This window comes from Candoia aspera, chromosome 3 (genome assembly GCF_035149785.1).
Source record: "Candoia aspera isolate rCanAsp1 chromosome 3, rCanAsp1.hap2, whole genome shotgun sequence".
NCBI classification, from domain to species: domain Eukaryota; kingdom Metazoa; phylum Chordata; class Lepidosauria; order Squamata; family Boidae; genus Candoia; species Candoia aspera.
Window position 1 is genome coordinate 121,030,087 of NC_086155.1, and position 19,831 is coordinate 121,049,917.

The following is a 19,831-nucleotide window of genomic DNA, read 5'->3' on the forward strand; positions in this document are numbered from 1 at the left end:
AAGACTATCTGGATACTGCTTTCAGTGTAAGCTGAACATCTAAGTTCTCTACATGATCTGATATTTTTCTTAAAGGGTATCAATTGGTTTTCATTCCAAAGACTTATTGCCTAACCAAGCAGAATGGCTTAGCATGATCTCTCAACTCTCAAAATTGAATCCAGTTTTAAGTCACAGTTAATGTTTCAAAACAACAGGACTAAAAGGAATTAAATCTTGGTGATTTCAATATGTCTCCTCTAAGCATGATTAAGACTGAATACATCCTTTCTTTCTCATTAGGTCCAAATGTCCCTTAAATTGACTAGCAATAACTGGATTTGGCTCTTGTTCATTTTTTTGCCCACCAGTAGTATTAAAGTCTTATATCTGAAAAGTTTTTGTCGTCGTGGATGTAATCAACTGGTACAATATCCTTCTTGTGATTATGGAATGGGTATATAAATTTGCAGAGATAACTATCAACAATCAATCAGTAATCTTAAACCTAACCTATTTGGGGGCAAAGAACTATGAGACAGCCAAAATAAGCAGACATAACCTATTGGTACATGAAACTCATTGGCAGGCACAGCTTTTTGGTGAGCAAGAAAGGAAAGAGATCCCTGGATTTTCCTTTTTCCATCCTCTTTATGCTACAATCTATTAAACGTTTTTGAGACTGTAATGGAGTTTCTGGTTGTGATAGATTCAGCTGCCTTGTTATAATATGGAAATCAAAAGGACTTATCTATGAGCTTTTAGCTGTCTTTTGCACGTCTTGCTGATTCTATAAAAGGAGAGTAGATGGAAGAGAAGAAATGGGCCTTGGGGGAAAAGTCTGGGTAAAAAAAAATGGGAGAGATTTGGAGGTTGAAGCTTCATATTTAGTCTCAGCTTCCTTGGTTCTTAGAAATGATCAGTTTGAAGCTAAATACTTTGTAAAGGTGAGGAATCTTTCACCCAAAAGATATACTGATACCAGGTCCCAGACCCAAGTGTGGATTTTAAGAAGAGGGCTAAAAATCAGGGGAAGAAAATGTGGGTGAGGATGGATTAAGGAGCACCTCCACTACCATCCACCAAAAGCTTTTCCACTGCAAACCTGACCTGACCTCATAATTTAAGTGAAAAGCTGAATTAAAGCCAGGAAAACGATTTCTTTACCTGAAGCAACCAGCCAACCATTCATTGTAGGCGATATTTGTCCCTTGATTTCATTCCCCACTTGGGTAATGGAGAGGTATGTGGGCTGTGAATCCAAGCTATAATTTGTCCCACTTTCTGTGCTCAACTCTTGTTGAGGGTGTCATGAGTGTGAAGTCTGATGGAATGGGTACTGTTGTGTGGATATGACAGGGAGCTAAAATAAGCAGCCTTTGTTTTTCTTCCTAATGAAATAACAGTACAAGGACTAATTATTCATGTACCTTTTAAAGCTAGTTCTCTCTCTCCTTGTAATCAGATTCTCAGCAGCACTCAACACAGTGATTTATGCCAAACAGAAGATTTGCTGTTAAGAGATACGCATTAAGATATTGTAACTCGAGAGAGTTTATACAATCTATAAGACTTCCATGTATTTGGGAGTGTTTTATATAACCTCTTTCATTTCTCCCAGAAGTTATATTATCTGTTGTTTATTTATACCTGAAATGGAAACCAAGGAAGAACTATATTTTAGTGATATTTTCTCAGTGTGATTTGCTCGCATATTTACATGCAGTAATGTCACACACTGTACTCATCTGAATCTATCCAAATGTTAATTTTCCAACTGTGCTGTGCAGCTCATGACAACCACCTGCTCCAGAGTCACTTCTTTCTCTTAATAAGCCCAATAAAAGTTAAAGGAAAGGGGGAAAATGATAATAAGTGCAATTGTTTGTAGCTCTGTGATGAATGTAATGAGTTGATACAGCTGACGGTCTAATTACAGACTACTGCTAGGAATGAAAAATGCAAGTTTGCACTAGTTAGTATAGATAACATTTCCCAGAACGCTACTTGAGGTGACTCCCTCATAATGGCTACGTGCTTCAATAGATTATGGAAAACTGATGTTCTGCATTGATAGGCAGGCAGCTGGTATAAAATTCTTGATCCTTTAATTCTCAGAGCATTTATACGCTTTTCATCAACTTGGTTTTTAAAGTCACTGAGCCAGGCACAGCAAGCAGTTATGTTTATATTCCACTTTCCATGTCTACACACCCACAGATGTGCAGATGTGTATGTTTGTATACGTGTGTGCGTCCATGTGTGTCTGTATATGTATGTATGTATGTATGTGTATGTGTATGTGTGTGTGTGTATATATATATATACATACATACATACATACATATTGGCTACTCCATAAATTATTCCATTCACAGAGATCTCCAAGATATTGCAGAGGCTCATGACTGATAGAAGTAGTGAGCATAGCCACTCATTTCTGATTCCTTCTTCCTCCTTCATGCTGCTCCAGATAATTATTCTCTGAAATTTCCAGGGCAACTTTTCTGGAGGCACAAGGTGTTACAAGGAGGAGTTGTTACAAAGATCAATTTCCATCCTTATCTCCAGAATGAGAACACTGAGTAGTCCTATGCTGCTATAACAAGATCTAGACCATATCCTAGGTTAGCTAATCAAGGAGTAAAGGTTCCACTTGTGATTTTATCCCAGGAAAATGGATAACTCACTGGACAGATAACATAAGGAACATATCCCTTTCAGCTTTCTGCTTCAAAGCAACAGATTGAGAGCATTTCTATTTTTTTCAAATAGTTAAATACACATAGAATGGTTGTATGTGTATACTATGCTATATGATGTAACTGTGAGTCTAGCCCTTTTTCCTGTTTTCATTATTCAATTATTTAAAAATGACGGTTTAATTTTTTTATAATGTGAATCCAAAATGTTATAATACATGTCAGTAACGTACTGTAGATAGAAAGTCTCTTCATGAAGAAATACTGTACATCAAACCCCCATTGTTACAATTATTGCTATTAAACTGGCAACAGACCACTTTTCAGAGCTCAAAATAAGCTAAATTCTTCAGCAGATGGCACTGTGTTAGGAAAAGCAAAGACCAGTCCCTATCACTGACCATCTTAACTATTGGGAGAAGGCAGCTTGTGCCTTTGGGGAAAATTACTACTTACCCAACATTTTCTGCATCTTCATCACACTCCGCTCTATACTTGCAAACCCCACATTTTGAATGTTTTCTATGAATGTCTGTTCCAGATCCTTCATAGTCTAAAACAAAGCCACATCAACAGAGAGTATTATCTAATGAATATTTTTAAAAGAGAGAAAAATACTTTTTCATATTATACTTCTCTATAGACTTAGATGGCATTAGTCATCCTACCAGCACTCTACCACTTAGTTCTCATCATTGTTCTAACAATCTGCATACCCAGAATTCATTGGATGAGATAGAAAACCTGCATGCTGTATGTGGCTGATGTTCTATGGTCCTGACAGAATCTAAACATCTAAAATAGAAATAGTTCAGAACAACGCATAAAAACACATAGTTCATAGGGATGTATTGCTGTAAATCAACTGTTTTACTGAAGTTTTTCCACTATAGCTAAAATGTCTAGAAGTACAGTGAATGTCAGGTTATTACCTTGAAATAACAGCAGACACTTTTCTTTAGAATTATATAAACCCCATACCCTTTAATTTAGTTCCTATACTAGTAATGATAATAATAATAATGTATGGCATAACTGAGCTGAAGCTAAATTATTTTAAATGTCACTGGTTTCATTGGGAGAGCTATGTGTTCAACTTCTTTCCATTAAACCAGGAGACACACTTAAATGTACACCAAGCAAGTATCCTTTAAATTAATGTGTCATAACAATGGCTAAAATAAAACTATATAATATATGAATATAAAGTAAAAAAATTAATGGGGAAAGCAGTGGTACTTTGCATGCTGGTTGGGGAATTCCGGGAGATGAAGTCCAGACATCTTAAAGTGGCCAAGGTGAGAAGCACTGGTCTAACTCAGAGTGATAAAAGATCAAGCCTATTCCCCCACCCGCACAAGGTCATATACCCTTCTCTCTTTTCTCTTTCTTCCTTCCATGTGAAGCTGTAGTTAGTTTCAAAAATGGAATGGCTCCTGCACACTACCATAAATTTCCGTTTCACTGCTTGAAACAGTACAAGTAGCAGATACAAATTTTACAGACAATCTGTCTACAACGAATATTTTATGAAAAAGGGGGGGTATAAAAAGTGAATGCAAAATATTAAAAAATACTCAATATAACTAGTCTTGGACATTACCACTATTTAATTTTGAAATAATTAAATGGCAATAGTCCTGACTTTCCTTTTCAGTAATTGGCCAGCATTCTGACAAATGAGCATAGCTTCATTTCTTGCCAGCAGCTGGAAAGAACACTCTCTGCTCAGTTTGCCCTATAACTTCATAAATAAAACTTAGAAACTCAGGAGTGCTAAGTGCTTTTAAATCTCATTGATTACAACAGCAGAACTAAACATGGAGCCATTGAATAAGAATTCCAAAGACCAGACAAAGCCTTCAGGCACAAAGCATTGTCAAAGATCAACAATGCCACAAGAATGGCTGGGAAGGATGCAAAGCAGTAGCACTGTAGTAAAGGCAAGTTTAGCTAATCTGAGTGCCTTCAAGTCCCCAGAGCCTCAGGAAATAAATACATCTTGGAATACTGAAGGAACTAAAGAGCTCTCCAGAAACTTGTCCATTGTCCTTGAGGAGTCCTGGAGAACTGGAAAGGTGCCAGAGGATTGGAGAAGAACAGATGTAGCTCTTCTCTTCACCAAAGAAAAAAAGAGGACCCCAGTGAGCCAGTGAACCTAACTACAATCCCTGGAAAGATATTATAACAGGTAATAAAGTAGGCCATTTGTAATCATCTGGAAGTTAATACTGTGATTGCTAAGCCCCACCATAGCTTTGTCAAAAATAAATTGTATGTGACAAGTCTTGTCTCCTCCTCTGATAATGTAACTATTCTAGTGGACAAAGGAAATACTGTGTATATAATCTACCTTTATTTCAGCAAAGAGTTTGACAAAGTTCCACATGACATTCTCATTAACAAGCTGCTGAAGTGTGGTTTGGATAACAATACAGTAAGGTGGCTCAACAGCTGGCTGGCCAATTGCATCCAGAAATTGCAGCATTAATGGCTCTACGTCAAGTTAGAAAGTAGTCACCAGTGGCATCCTACAAGGATCAGTCTTGAAGCCAGCATTATTCAACAACTTTATTAATGACCTGGATGATGGGATTGATCGGTTGCATATCAATTTGCAGATTATACAAAATGGGAGGCCTGGCCAACACCCAGATGACAGAAAGAGAATGCAGTTGATCTGAACAACTTCGAAAACTGGACTGAGAATAACAATGCATGTTAGGTATTATATTTAGGGAGAAAAAATGTAGGACATGCATACAAGATGGGGATTTTGTGGTTTGGAAAGGTAACATCTGAGAAGGACTTGGATGAGGCCACTGACAACAAGCTAAACAGCAGGGTGGGGCAGCTTCTAGAAGAGCTAATACAGTTGTAAGCTACATTAAAAGAAGGACTGTATTAAAGATACATGAAATCAATATACTCCTCTTTATTCAACACTGGAGTAGCCAATCATACCTGGAGTACTGCTTACAGTTCTCAGTATTGCGTTTCCAAAAGGATATTGACATGTTAGAGTGATTCAGAGAACGACAACAAAAATTATACAGGTACTTGAAGTAATACCCTATGAGGATAGGCTTAAGGAATTTTTGATGTTCAGTCTGAAGAAAGAAGGCTTAGGGGAGGCATGACAGCCATCTTCAGATACATAAAGAGCAGCTACAGGCAAGATGGTCAAGAATTGTTCTCTATGTCCACAGATACTAGGACCACAAATAAGATATATAAGTTGCAGCAACCTAGATTTCATTTAAATATAAGGAAAAACTCTCTGACTAAAATGTCTGGACAGCAGTGGAACAATCTAACCATGGAGATTATGGGTTCACCATCTCTTGGTTGAGACATCTCATGAATGGTCTAGTTGGTTTTTCTGCACATTGCAGAGGGTTGAATTAGATTATTCTTATGGTCTCTTCCAACTCTACAACTCTGATTCTATGACTGGAAAAAATCTGATGCTTCGGTGTTGATGATGATTATTAACAAATTATTATTGATGTGTTGATTATTATTAACGAATATTATACAGTGCTTTTGAATATATTAATTCATTACTAGAATGAATGAATGAATATATAGTCATTCATTCATTCTAGTAATCCTTATAGAAGGAAATAAAATAAAACAGCAGTACCTTGGTTGGGGACTACTAAGTGAATTATGTTGAATAGCAATTGCAAAATCTGAACTGAAGCTTTCCAATTTTAACCCAGACTTTCAGGCCTTATGCTATATCAATTCCTAACAGGTTGCACCACATTTCACTTGGAAGGATTATAATATTCTATTTTTAATTAGAAAATCACTGCAAAAATGTACCTTTTCTAATGTCTAAAATATATCTAAAACATATTTCTATGTTTCTCTATATCATATATATTCAGAGAAATATGCAAATCTAATCCTCTACTAATCACAAGGAATTGTTCTGCAAAGTAAGTGTAACAGATGGCAGTCAACTGTTTATCAATTTATTAATGAGTAAAAGCAATCTGCCACAGCCTCTTTCCACTACAATACTTTAGCTACTAGATTTTAGAAAAAGGGAATCAAAAACAAATAATCCAATAGAAGAAGATATATGTAGCTCAGGGTTGAACTGTGGAGTCCGTGGTGCTCTCTGAGCTTGGTTGTTTGCCTGCAGACATTTCATTACTCAACTAGGTAACGTCATCAGTGAGTGTGGGGTTTGTTCCCTGTTAACATGCAGTAGCTTGCCCTGCCAGTGTTGATGAGGGTGTATTTTCCTCCTTGGTAGTTCCTTAATTAGAGTATTGTTTTCTGCTTGATTATTTGTCTGGTATTAATCCCTGCTTATCTAGGTATTGGCTGCTGGAGAGGATGTTTTCTGGTCTTTTTGTTTCCTTCTTAGCTTTTTGTTGTCTCTTTTGAATGGTGTGAAAATACTGTATGGTTTATCTCTATGTGTCTATTGATGGTTGATTTGTCTTGAATGTCAAGCTTCCCAGGCAATTCCCTAGCATTTTTGATATAAACAGGGAGCAAACTCCACATTCACTTGCACTGATGATGTTACCTAGTCAGGTAATGAAATGTCTGCAAGCAAACAACCAAGCTCAAAGAGCACCAAGGACTCCACAAAACAAATTATTTTAATAATAATTAACATGACTATCTGTATTGCAAGCATGTCATTTTGCCAGCTTGAAAGCCTAGGCTGATCAATTACCATCTGTCCTCAATTAAATCTGGGATAGTTTCTTAAGTATCTATTTCAAAGTTTGTTTAGGTAAACAGGCACTCACTATACTGTAGTTAGTGTTACATAAAAAGAATAAGGAATTAAACTGCTGGCAATGAGCCATTACTCTACTTAAGAAACCCAGAATAGGAGTGCCAGGTCACATCCTAGGTATTTGTTCCAATAATCTTGGTGGCCCCATCGCATATGTTTCTCAGCTCTCTGCTGAGAGATGGGGAATAGACAAGATGAGTGGAAAACACAGTACAAATGAAGCCACGATGATATATTCTTTTACAAAGCTGTGGGGCTGCTGGAGGCTGGTTCATATGTAATTTGTTATGCAGATAAGTCTAGAGTGAAAGTGAACCTTGCTTTATTTGTTATTTATAGTATTATTGGATCAGCCTAACAGCCCCAAATTCACCTCTGTACCTATGATGCTAATTTTGTCTCACCTTTGGGTTATGATTTAAGCAGACTTATCTTGTTGTTTCACATAGCACAAAACACAAAGAAGAATAAAGAAAGTTAGGACCAGGCATCATTAGACAGACAATGCTTCCCATCACAACCGCCAGCAGTTCCACAGAGGACTGCTAGTGAGGACAAGACTCAGGGTCAAACCTGTGGGTTCCTTCTCTCCTCCTCCTTCTGCAAGGCTGGGAGAATTATTTAGACTATTTTTATAGGTTAGAGAAAGGCAACAGAATGTAAAGTTCACTGTAAACTAGTATTAATATAATTCTATCCCAGGATTTTACTTTTTTCAATAAAAGGAAATTAAGCTCTGCTGAAGTCCTTAACTTAGTTACATAGGAATTGCAGAAAGGAGTGCAAAAGTCTTAAGCCTCATTCAGACATATTCAGACATTTACATTTTGCACTACCCAATGATTTAGTGTTATGTTCAATGTAGCCAGAATAATTCTCCACGCAGCTCAGCCAAACTATCAGAAACTAGAATAGTCTGTGGAATTTTAGGCCAACATCCTGGCACAAAAAAGCTGTTCTATCCAACACTGCTTGGAAAACTCATTTCAGCCTTTCCCAGCCTTTCAGATGTGCTAGACTGCTATCCTTATCATTCCTAGCCCGCATGGCTTTTGGCTAGTGAGGGGATTGTTGTCCAACACATCTAGAAAGCACCAATTGATGAAAGTTCAAAATAGTCCAGAGTACACCTACCTATTTTTATGGGTCTGTCACCATTCTAGGTAATTCTGAAAGTATCTCTAATAAAAGAAAAACTGACTATAAACTAAAATAACAAAAACAAAGCAAAAGGTTGGGGACATTTTGCTTTATTGTATGGAATCCAAGAAAAATATAATGAAAAACACTCCTTCCTCACCTTTCTCCTAGATCATCTATAGTACTGTTGCCCTAAGATCCTTTACTGTATGTAGCTAGATTTGTTCAACATTTTGTTCATAAATTGTTCATTCATTCTGAATTACTTTACTCATTGAGACACAAGATCCATTGAATTCAATGAGTTTTAATCTCTGAGAAGAATGTACAGGATTGTTGCCCAAACAAAAGTTTGGCTTTCAAATAATTAAGGGAACATTAGACATATCCAAGTAACAATGTCATAGATAAAAGATACATACAAATGTGTGTATAATTAAGCATTCAACTCTTTCTAGCAGCCTTCCCCAATCTGGTGCAGTTGACTTTGACTTCAACTCCATCACTCCAGGAAGAGTGGGTGGAAAGGAACCACAGTTAGGAAAGAATGGCTTAGTAACTTGGAATATCTGTCTACTATCTAGCATAAGGTTTTCTACAACTGGCAGAGTTTTTCCCTAACTTATATAAATGTCTTTTCCAGCCCTACTACCTGAGAACTATTTGAAATGAACATGCTACAGCTCAAATTTCTTCTAAACTGCAGGGTCTCTTTGAACGATCCATCTGAAAAATATTTTTCTTCATCATCCAAATAAAGCATAAATTCTGTCTATAGACTTTTGAAGCCAATGCACTATCCAGTTAACTGATACTGCATATTGATTTATTACACACATTTGTATACTACTTCCATCACAAGACTCTAGGAAGCCTACAACATGCACCAAGGCGGCAACAATATAATAAATAAAAATCAAATTTCTAGTAAAAACTTCCATCCAAAGTATATACGGAAACAAAAAGAATCCAGATCAGGCTACCCAACCATCCCCAATTCTCAAGTGCCCAGTGGAACAACTGCCTCTTGGCAGTTGGTCTTACTCCCCGCACCCCCTACTGGCAGGTTTAGAAGCTGGATTTTTTTTTAACATGTGCCCATACACTGCATTTACTTATTGATAAATATATGTATTTAGTCACTAAAATAAGCGCACCTCTATTGGGTTCTTGGTGTTTTCTAAGCTCAGAGAACACTCAGAGCCCAGCAGTAACCCTGAGCTACATATATTCTCTACTGTTTTAAGTGCATCTCTGACCGATATACAAAAGGCCCAAATAAAATATGTTGACACTTATAATTTTAACCAGAATGTTTTAAGCACATACTTAATCTCTCATTTAAAAGTGCTCTCTTTTAACCATTCTCTCCAAGAAAAGTGAGGGATTTTGGAAAAACAAGATTCTAGGAAATTAATTTGCACAAAGGCAAAGAAACTTGTGCTGTTGCCAGTTTGTCTACAATGCACAAATATTTCAAGCTAGATTTCAGCATTCACACAAAGGAACAGAAGAATCAATACTTACCTCCTTCTCCTGATCCAGAGCCATTATCTGGAGACAGAGATAGAGACAGAGAGAGACAGACTATTATTCAGGATACCACTTTTTCCTTTTTACATTTAGAAGTGTATTCTACAGCAAACAGAGCTGCATAGTTATAGATAAAGAACTCTTCAATTTTTTCAAACCCAGAAGTCACTTTCAGTCAGAACTAGCAATGCACTTTATATTTACAATAGACATTCATTTCTCTCTCTACCTTGTTTTAAAAGTCATGGGAGAAATGGTGGAGGAACTGATAGTGAAACACATCTGGGTCTGGGCATCAACTACTAGGAGAAGAGCAGTAAGTTGGTTGCACTTGATTAGGAGGAAAGCATGCACACGTGAAGGGTGGAAAGCACAGGCTTTTACAATAATATAACTGGCTAATGAGAAACACTCAATCATAGGTGTCATTTGTGTGGTTGAGTTTGTTATATTCTGCCTAGGTTATAACATTATGATTATTTTAATTGTTTTTTGCTTGATTTATAGAGGTTTTTTTTAAACAGTATTGTTTTTGTGGTTAGCTGTCCAGAATTCATAGACAGAAACAGAAACATATGTAAGAAGGGCAGTCTTACAATTTTTCTAAGATATATAAAATAAAGTAAAAATAAACACATTGACAATTTGATCCATAGGAACCCCACAGATGTTTAGGTAAAGGTAAAGGTTTCCCTTGACGTAAAGTCCAGTCGTGTCCGACTCTAGGGGGCGGTGCTCATCTCCGTTTCAAAGCCTTGGAGCCGGCGTTGTCCATAGGACACTTCCGGGTCATGTGGCCAGCATGACTCACGGAACGCCGTTACCTTCCCGCCGAAGCGGTACCAATTAATCTACTCACATTTGCATGTTTTCGAACTGCTTGGTGTGCAGGAGCTGGGACGAGCAACGGGAGCTCACCCCGCCGCGCGGTTTCGAACCGCCGACCTTCCGATCGACAGCTCAGCGGTTTAACCCGCAGCGCCACCGCGTTCCTCCACAGATGTTTACAGCTGCACTATTCCAAAAGCAGGCACTCAACAATTAATCCCAAAGCTCATACCACTTCATAGCCTGCCAAGGCTGCAATTCAGAGGCTTATTCATACGTGCAGTTGAGACTGCATTTCCAAATGCAGTATCAACTGCACATATGATGCTGGAGAGTAAAGAACCCCTGGCTTAGTCCAGATGAGCCAGTTTCATGGGTTCTCCAACCCTTTCCTTCCAGCAACCAAAGCCATTGGCAGAGCTTTCTCCTAACTGTTCATTCCCATCTGCTTAGATTTTGGCACCTTACAAACATGAGCATTCAGATGTGTATGTGAGAAATTCCAGCAGAGGACTGATCTTCATAGTGAAAATTTGCGTCAAAAAGCTGTTTTCGCTTAGCTTCAACCCAGGAGAAAGAAATGGAGCAGCATGATGGGGACAGAACGACTTTGAAATCAGCTCCATCATGATCAAGCCAGCAAAATACTGTGGTACCAAACCATAGATGTAATGGGGACAAGACTAACAGATAGTATGTATCCAACGGGATAAATGTGCTGTCCTCAGATAAGGAACTGCTTTGTTTTGTGTGTCACAGTTCAATACCCCAATACATGAGATACATATATCTTCCAAGACAGCTCTGTTGGTGGTGAACAATTTTTTTTCTCTCCTAACAGAACGGAGGGGGGGGAGAAACATTAACTAGCCAACAAAATGACTGCAATTTATTTCCTAAAACTTTTATAGCCACAGTGGTGACTTAATGGAAGTTGCCCAGATAGATGTTCTCATTTTTTTTTCTTCTTTTCACATATACCTTGATCCTTCCTCCCTCATCGTTTAGAATTTTTCTGCCACTGTAAATAATACCTTCTTGAGATGCTCTACTCTGCATTCAATGACCTGAAAATGAAAATGAGGCAGGTACTTGCAAAAAACAAAACCATACCAAGAGAGAGATACAAGACTGATCTATTACGAAGTCAGAAACATGAAGTGTCACAAATGCTCTACATCTGAAGCAAAAATAGTTCATATCAAAGAACATAATTAGACTGCACATAATGACAATAAATCACCCAACACCATAGCCCAAGTTACTTTTGTTGTCACAATTACAAGTCGTTTCTGAAATAACGTGATTTAACCTTAGCTATTCAATGAAGGTCTGTTAGTATAAGCTACTCAGGCATTAAAGGTAATGGAAATGGCATAGAGTTTCCTCATCTCCTGTTCTTCTTCAAACAATAACTAAAATGGAAGCATACAAGTGAAATGGAGGAGATTTGAGACCTTGAACAAGCATGGCAGATTGTGGAAAGCAGAAAAATCCTCCAGAGCAAATGTACCACGGAAAATATTCTTATGCATTAAACTGGACTGCCACAACGTGAGTCAATTCCAGTTTTCTTTTGAAAATCAGTGAAAACAATTAAAAGCTCTTAGTTTGTGATTTACATTATCTCCACATCACCTTGAAAATAGTGAGTAAAGATCATGAACAAAAACTTCACATTCTTTTCCCCTGCCTTACTTTCTTGTATTTCTTGTATCTAGAAACAAATAAGGGAGGCATTTGATCCAATAATGGATTTGATAGTCTTTCAAATGCCAAAAGACCCATTATTTTTGCTGTTACAGACTAAAAAGGCTACCCCTCTGTGAAGGAAAGAACACTACTTTAATTGCTCTCAAAAGACTTGATAAACCCACGTTCTGGTCACAATGAAGATACAGTACTAGTCATGCTCCTGGGAATTCTGGGAATCTAATCCCAGCCCATCAGCCTCAGAGACAGCAAGCCTCTCAATATCACTTCCTAGAAAACCACAATGGGGAAGAGAGTTATTGATCTGATGCTTTTCTTGTAGGATCCATCAGGCCTATTTGTTTAGTTACAGTAGGAAACAGGATGGTGGACAAAATAGGTTTTAAAGTCATGTACAAGAAAAGGCAGGGCAATGGAAGGGATGCACAAAAGTCTACAGTAGCTACTTGACCACTTTCAGCTGTAAGTTGTTCAGTCTCAAGGAAGCGCATATGATGGGCTTCCTGTGTTCACCTGATTCTGAGGACTAGAAAGAATACAGTCCACAGAGGTCATACTGTATCTTGAACAGCCTGCTGATGTCTGGTTGAACTGCTACCAAAGTTTATAAACATATTTTACACCAAAGAGCATTTACCCATACTGAAGTATTATCTAGATAGCTTGAGCTCAATTGTCTAATGTTCAGCTCTCTTCTCTAATGCTCAGTAAAAGGTTTTAATTTTTTCCTAAGCCATTCTGTCATCCTTAAAACATAATCATTCTTTATTTTAAAAAAAGTTTTTAAGTTCTACCCTTTGGATGAAGACATTCTTCATTTGTTTTTTCCCCTCAAATTCTGCAACACCACTGAAATGCAACAATTCCTCTGCTAAAAATTCTGTGTGGGCATGGACCAGTTCCAACAGGTCGCTTTCATAGCTAAATTAAGTACTTCTAATTAAACATGATTTGCACCTGTATTTTTAAATAACACTAAATTTGGACAATTAACTATGAAACAAGGGTCAATTCTGTGTTTTAAATTAGAGAAAGGAGAAAGGAAAGAATTTGCCCAACCAATTTAGCCTTTCCAAATATAAAAACCTTCCATAGCTAGACCTTTCCCTCCAAAATGCCATTTGAATTGATAACTACAATCAATAAACAATAGTCAATAGTCAATAAACAATGGTTCACTCTATAGTGGAGCATGGACATAAACAATTGAAATGCTCGCGTTGGCATGACAATCCTGGTAGCATCATTGCAAGGGGTGGCTGGGGAAGATCCAGTGAAAGCTTTTTTCCCCCCCTAAGGTTAAAAGCAGCATGGATTCAGGATTTCTTCAGAAGAGGAAAAGATGAAAATTACTCTCCCTGCAGCTGCTAATAATTTAAACAAATAAACAAGCTGACAGGGCTAGTGAGGCATTGAAGATCACATCGCCTTTGGCACTCAGGCTGCATGCAGGAGCTCATGGAATCAAATGTTCACCCAATCTTTTTTAAAAGCTGTATACCAAAAGTGAGATTCCAGGAAAGACAATTGACAAGGACTCTTCTCCTCAACAGCTCATTTTCTCTGTATGGGAAGAACATTCAATTCTGTGTGTTCCCACCTGCCATCTGAAATTACACATCCCAGGCACAAGTTTACAATCCCAGTGAGAATCGGGCCCAATCTTCTAGTAGCATCATTTCCATCTGCTACTGGTCCTCTTTATATTTCTTCTCCGAGCCCCTGCATGCCTGCTGGCAATTAGCCTGCAGTCTCAATGTCAACAGGAAGGTTTCTACCGAATTGCCCAGAGCAGGGCTGCTGAAGATAGACCTTAAACTATTGCTTGGCAGGATACAGAGGGAGGCTTTTTCATACAAACCTTGGCAAAGTGTTTCAAAAGTTCATTCTGATTGATTATGGCAGAGTCATTCACTCCTCCATGGCAGAAAGCACAGGACAGCCCTAGTTCACATGCAAAGACAGTGTGGGATGTACATAAACATTTCCACACTGTACAGCTTTAGATCTGAGATGACTTTTACAAAGAGCATCTATAGCATAACAGATATTTTCAAAGCATTTTCTCAGAATCCCTTTTCCAGAATACACATAATGTATTTAAGTATGTGCTTTAAAATATAAGATGTGGTGAGACACTCTCATACATAGCTAGATTTTGTAGCTTGTCTAATAGCTTGTCTAATAGCCGGAGATATTTTGCACCAGTGGAGACAGATCTATCAGTTCAGCAGTTAATACCAGTATATACCCAAGTAAGGAACCAGTCCAATTACTTCGATCAGCAGAAGAGACCCTTTTGAAGATTCCCCCATTGCGAACCTTGTCTATCTAGTACATGGGAGTGAGGCTTGTCCTATGCGTTCCCCTACTCTCCCAATGTTTGGGGAAATGATGAAACCCCATCTTTTTTTTCTATTTACTGGTTAACTCGGTTGGTTATAATTGTACTGATTTTAATTTTCCCCTCATTTTAATTGTATTGTTTTTATTCTTACTTTTAATCATTTTTTATTGTAAGCAACCTTGGGTGTTGTATGGCTAGCGAGGCAGGATATAAATTTAATATATAAACTGTGGCAAGAAAAGAGATGGACATTTCTGAACACTCAAGAACATGGAGGGAACACATGCTTGGGGGCTGTATAGTGACTGAGTGATCCACTTGTTCTTTTCATACTTTATGCGCTCTATGCAAGGAATGTGGATGTAAACATAGCATGCACCTAGGGAAAAGGCATAGGCAATGGCATGTATATGTGCACACATATACAATTCTCATAAAAAATGACAAATGAAACCTACTGAGTCCTGACAGCACACGACTCTAATAACAACACTGAAAGGCAAAAATGTATGTCAATATGAATATATGTAGGCTTTTGGATATAATTCAAGGTGCTACTTGTCATCTTTAAAGCCCTATATGGGGCCAACAGGACTGTCTATCTCCAATGGTTTATGCTCATCCCACCGTATCTGGCAGAGTGAGCATGCTCTGGGTCCCCTTGATGAAGCTGTGTCACCTGGTGGGCTCTAGGAAGCATGCCTTATCTGTTATGGTGCCTGCATCCCCTGAGAATACGGATGGCCCCGACTGCGCTGGCATTTTGGAAGGCCTGACTTTTTCCCCAGGCACTGGGGCCAGGGTAATAATGGAGCTCTGGTGTGTGTGTGTGTGTGCGCACGCAGGTAATATGTTGGCAATGAGATTTTTATAGGGGCCTCAGCTTGATTTTTCATGGTTTTTCTTTCAATTTATTTGGATAACTGCATTGTTTTTATCTCTGTTTGCCAGCTAGAATTCCACTGGTTAGATGGGTGGCCATATACATTTGCTGAATAAAGAAATAAAAAAATAATATTCCATTTCATTTACAAGGTTTAGCTCCTGCTTCAGGATTGGCCTTAACTTCTTAGCCATGGAATCAACAGCAAAGGGGATAGCTTAAAATCTTCCTCTGAGTAGTCCAAGAAGAAAAATTACCTAGCAATTCTTAATTAACTGCTCTAAAACAATTAAACTGCATTGCTGCCACTGCCCCCCACCTCATCCTCCCAACAACGTTGTCATCATTGCATAGAAGTTTAAGCACATGCAACAAAATCCAGGATGCTTCAGGACCCATAATAAAGTTTTGATTACCTCAAAATGTGGGACACTAGTTTGAAATTAAGTGTTGTCTTAGTCTTCTCTTTGGTAAAATGTGTTGTAAAAGAAACAAATTCTGACATCCAATAAAAAAGCAATGTTTATTTTTAATAATAGAAATAACTAATAGTTGTGCTTTTTTCAGTTTAAGAGCTGTGATAAGAAAGCCAGAAGACTGCACTTTCTAATGAACATAACTTTCTGACAGTGGAAATTCAGTTCAATTATAAAAACCATGCTTAGCAGAAATCAATCCAGGGAACAATTATTTGGGCTACTGTAGCTAAATAAAAAATGCACAGCATTGAAAGAAATAGTAAGGGTTTACTTTTTATGGCTAAATTAGTCAGCATCCTGTAGCAAGGGCCTACTGGAACTCAGAATGTGAGAACATGCTAAGACATAATTTGTACAACTAGATGTAGCAATTTAGGAATTACTAATTTAGTAAGTAATGAAATTGCTTAGTAAATTACTTAGTAAGAAAAAAAAGTAAGGGCCTATTTTAGCTAAAAGTATTACTTGGGCAACTAGGTATGATAATTTAGAAACAAATGGCTAGCATCCTGCCCCTTAAGTACACTGTAACTTGGAGCAGATCACAGGTTCACACTGTAGGATCACAAGCTCCCTCTGCTGACACAATTTTTCTGCCATCAGTAGTAGTTATTTTAATTGTCCTTTAGTGTAAAGTTAATTCTTAGGGTCCCCAGCTTATTCAATATTTCAAAATAAGGTTTGAGACTAAGAAGTCCTACTATACATTTCCCCAAACCCGGGGATGTGTCCAAATCACACTTGCATTTTGAAACCTTGCTGCTTTCTTTTTCAAATGTTATGTAGAACCAGAAATAATCTTAATGTCAATGTTACCCTACTATGTTCTCCTACTGTTTTTAATTTTCCAGAAAAAAACACCAACTTTCCATCAGGAATGGAAGAAGTAGCATATAACAGCTTTGACTAGCAGTAGCCAAAACCATTCATCTGTGACTTTATACAGCTTTACACAACTTCAAACCAACAAAAATATGCTAGGTTTTAAGACAGGGGTGTGAAAGTTCTGTTGACTTGAGGGCACACACCAAGCTTTGTGTGATATGTTCCTTGGGCTATACTCCAAAAGTGGATAGGACCAATGCCTCTTTAGGGAGGGGTGTTTTCAATCTTGTGATCTTACAAGATTTCAGTCAATTTTTAGTTGTTACAAAGAGTTTTAATTTTTGATGCCTGTGACCTCCTGCAAGATTGCCTAATGGTTTCCATCTTCTCTAAAGAGTGCCAATCCAAGATACAGTATCTGGGAAGGGAGGAAGGAAGATAATGTTTTGAAATACAAAATAATAATAATGATATAAAATATCCTTTCAGTCCCCCAGCCAATGCAGCCCATGCAGGCTGAAGATCTGGCTGAAACTGCTACACAGTCAATAAAGGGCTACAATGAATTGTGAGCATGATTTTACTTTCTCTTTAGGCAATTAAATTATTTTAATTTAATCCATTCTATTTTATCATCCAAATTGCAAGTGAACCAAACAAAGCAGCTTAACAAACAGCACTCAACTTTGCCAGAGAAAGAAAATAAAAGAAAAATCAAGACTTGTATTCAAATAGCATGCATTAATGATACCCATGGGAGGGTCTCAGAGACTGCATGCCTACTTGGTTCATCCCATTATTATATGGATGCCAGCCAGTTAGCGTATTTCTGATCCAAGAATTAAAACAGTATTAAAACTAGTTTTGGGAGTAGGAAGGCTGGCAGACTCTCATTTCCTCTATGCTTCAATTATAACTCACCAGATTTCAGCCTTCTTCCTGCCCCAAACTAAATAGTCTTATTCATCCTGCCCTAATCCACTGGAAGAGGGGGGAGCAATAGTTTTCTTATATTCTTTAATATAAGAGACTCTTTATAATGTTTATTTTATTGAGATCAATTAAGATGCATTTTTATCATGATAGGTATGTTTGAAAGCATATTGATTTATTCTCAATCTCAGAAGGAACTCAAATTAATAATTGTTGTTGGTTATTCATTTAGTCGCTTCTGACTCTTCATGACTTCATGGACCAGCCCACGCCAGAGCTTCCTGTTGGTCGTCAACACCCCCAGCTCCCCCAGGGACGAGTCCGTCACCTCTAGAATATCATCCATCCACCTTGCCCTTGGTCGGCCCCTCTTCCTTTTGCCCTCCACTCTCCCTAGCATCAGCATCTTCTCCAGGGTGTCCTGTCTTCTCATTATGTGGCCAAAGTATTTCAGTTTTGCCTTTAATATCATTCCCTCAAGTGAGCAGTCTGGCTTGATTTCCTGGAGGATGGACTGGTTTGATCTTCTTGCAGTCCAAGGCACTCTCAGAATTTTCCTCCAACACCACAGTTCCAAAGCATCTATCTTCCTTCTCTCAGCCTTCCTTATGGTCCAGCTCTCGCAGCCATATGTTACTACGGGGAACACCATTGCTTTAACTATGCGGACCTTTGTTGTCAGTGTGATGTTTCTGCTCTTAACTATTTTATCGAGATTGGTCATTGCTCTTCTCTCAAGGATTAAGCGTCTTCTGATTTCCTGACTGCAGTCAGCATCTGCAGTAATCTTCGCACCTAGAAATACAAAGTCTTTCACTGCTTCTACATTTTCTCCCTCTATTTGCCAGTTATCAATCAAGCTGGTTGCCAGAATCGTGGTTTTTTTGAGGTTTAGCTGCAAGCCAGCTTTTGCACTTTCTTCTTTCACCTTCATCATAAGGCTCCTCAGTTCCTCTTCGCTTTCAGCCATCAAAGTGGTATCATCTGCATATCTGAGATTGTTAATGTTTCTTCCAGCGATTTTAACTCCAGCCTTGGATTCCTCAAGCCCAGCATGTCGCATGATGTGTTCTGCGTACAAGTTGAATAGGTAGGGTGAGAGTATACAACCCTGTACTCCTTTCCCAATCTTAAACCAGTCCGTTGTTCCGTGATCTGTTCTTACTGTTGCTACTTGGTCATTATACAGATTCTTCAGGAGGCAGACAAGATGATTTGGTATCCCCATACCACTAAGAACTTGCCACAATTTGTTATGGTCCACACAGTCAAAGGCTTTAGAAGAGTCAATAAAACAGAAATAGATGTTTTTCTGAAACTCCCTGGCTTTTTCCATTATCCAGCGGATATTGGCAATTTGGTCCTGAGTTCCTCTGCCTTTTCTAAACCCAGCTTGTACATCTGGCAATTCTTGCTCCGTGAATTGCTGAAGTCTACCTTGCAGGATCTTGAGCATTACCTTACTGGCATGTGAAATGAGTGCCACTGTTCGATAGTTTGAACATTCTTTAGTGTTTCCCTTTTTTGGTATGGGGATATAAGTTGATTTTTTCCAGTCAGGTGGCCATTCTTGTGTTTTCCAAATTTGCTGGCATATAGCATGCATTACCTTGACAGTATCATCTTGCAAGATTTTGAACAGTTCAGCTGGGATGCCGTCGTCTCCTGCTGCCTTGTTATTAGCAATGCTTCTTAAGGCCC

General features: G+C 38.2%; 1 protein-coding gene across 1 annotated transcript in view; it reads right to left on the reverse strand.

Annotated features, from left to right (window-relative positions):
• The window catches only part of TMEFF1 (transmembrane protein with EGF like and two follistatin like domains 1), a 94,902-nt gene that overhangs the window by 23,229 nt on the left and 51,842 nt on the right, over positions 1-19,831 (reverse strand). The window contains exons 4-5 of the mRNA XM_063298734.1: positions 10,117-10,143; positions 3,138-3,234 (exon numbers count right to left, since the gene is read on the reverse strand). Coding sequence (XP_063154804.1) covers positions 3,138-3,234; positions 10,117-10,143 — 124 coding nt within the window. The remainder of the gene's footprint in view (positions 1-3,137; positions 3,235-10,116; positions 10,144-19,831) is intronic.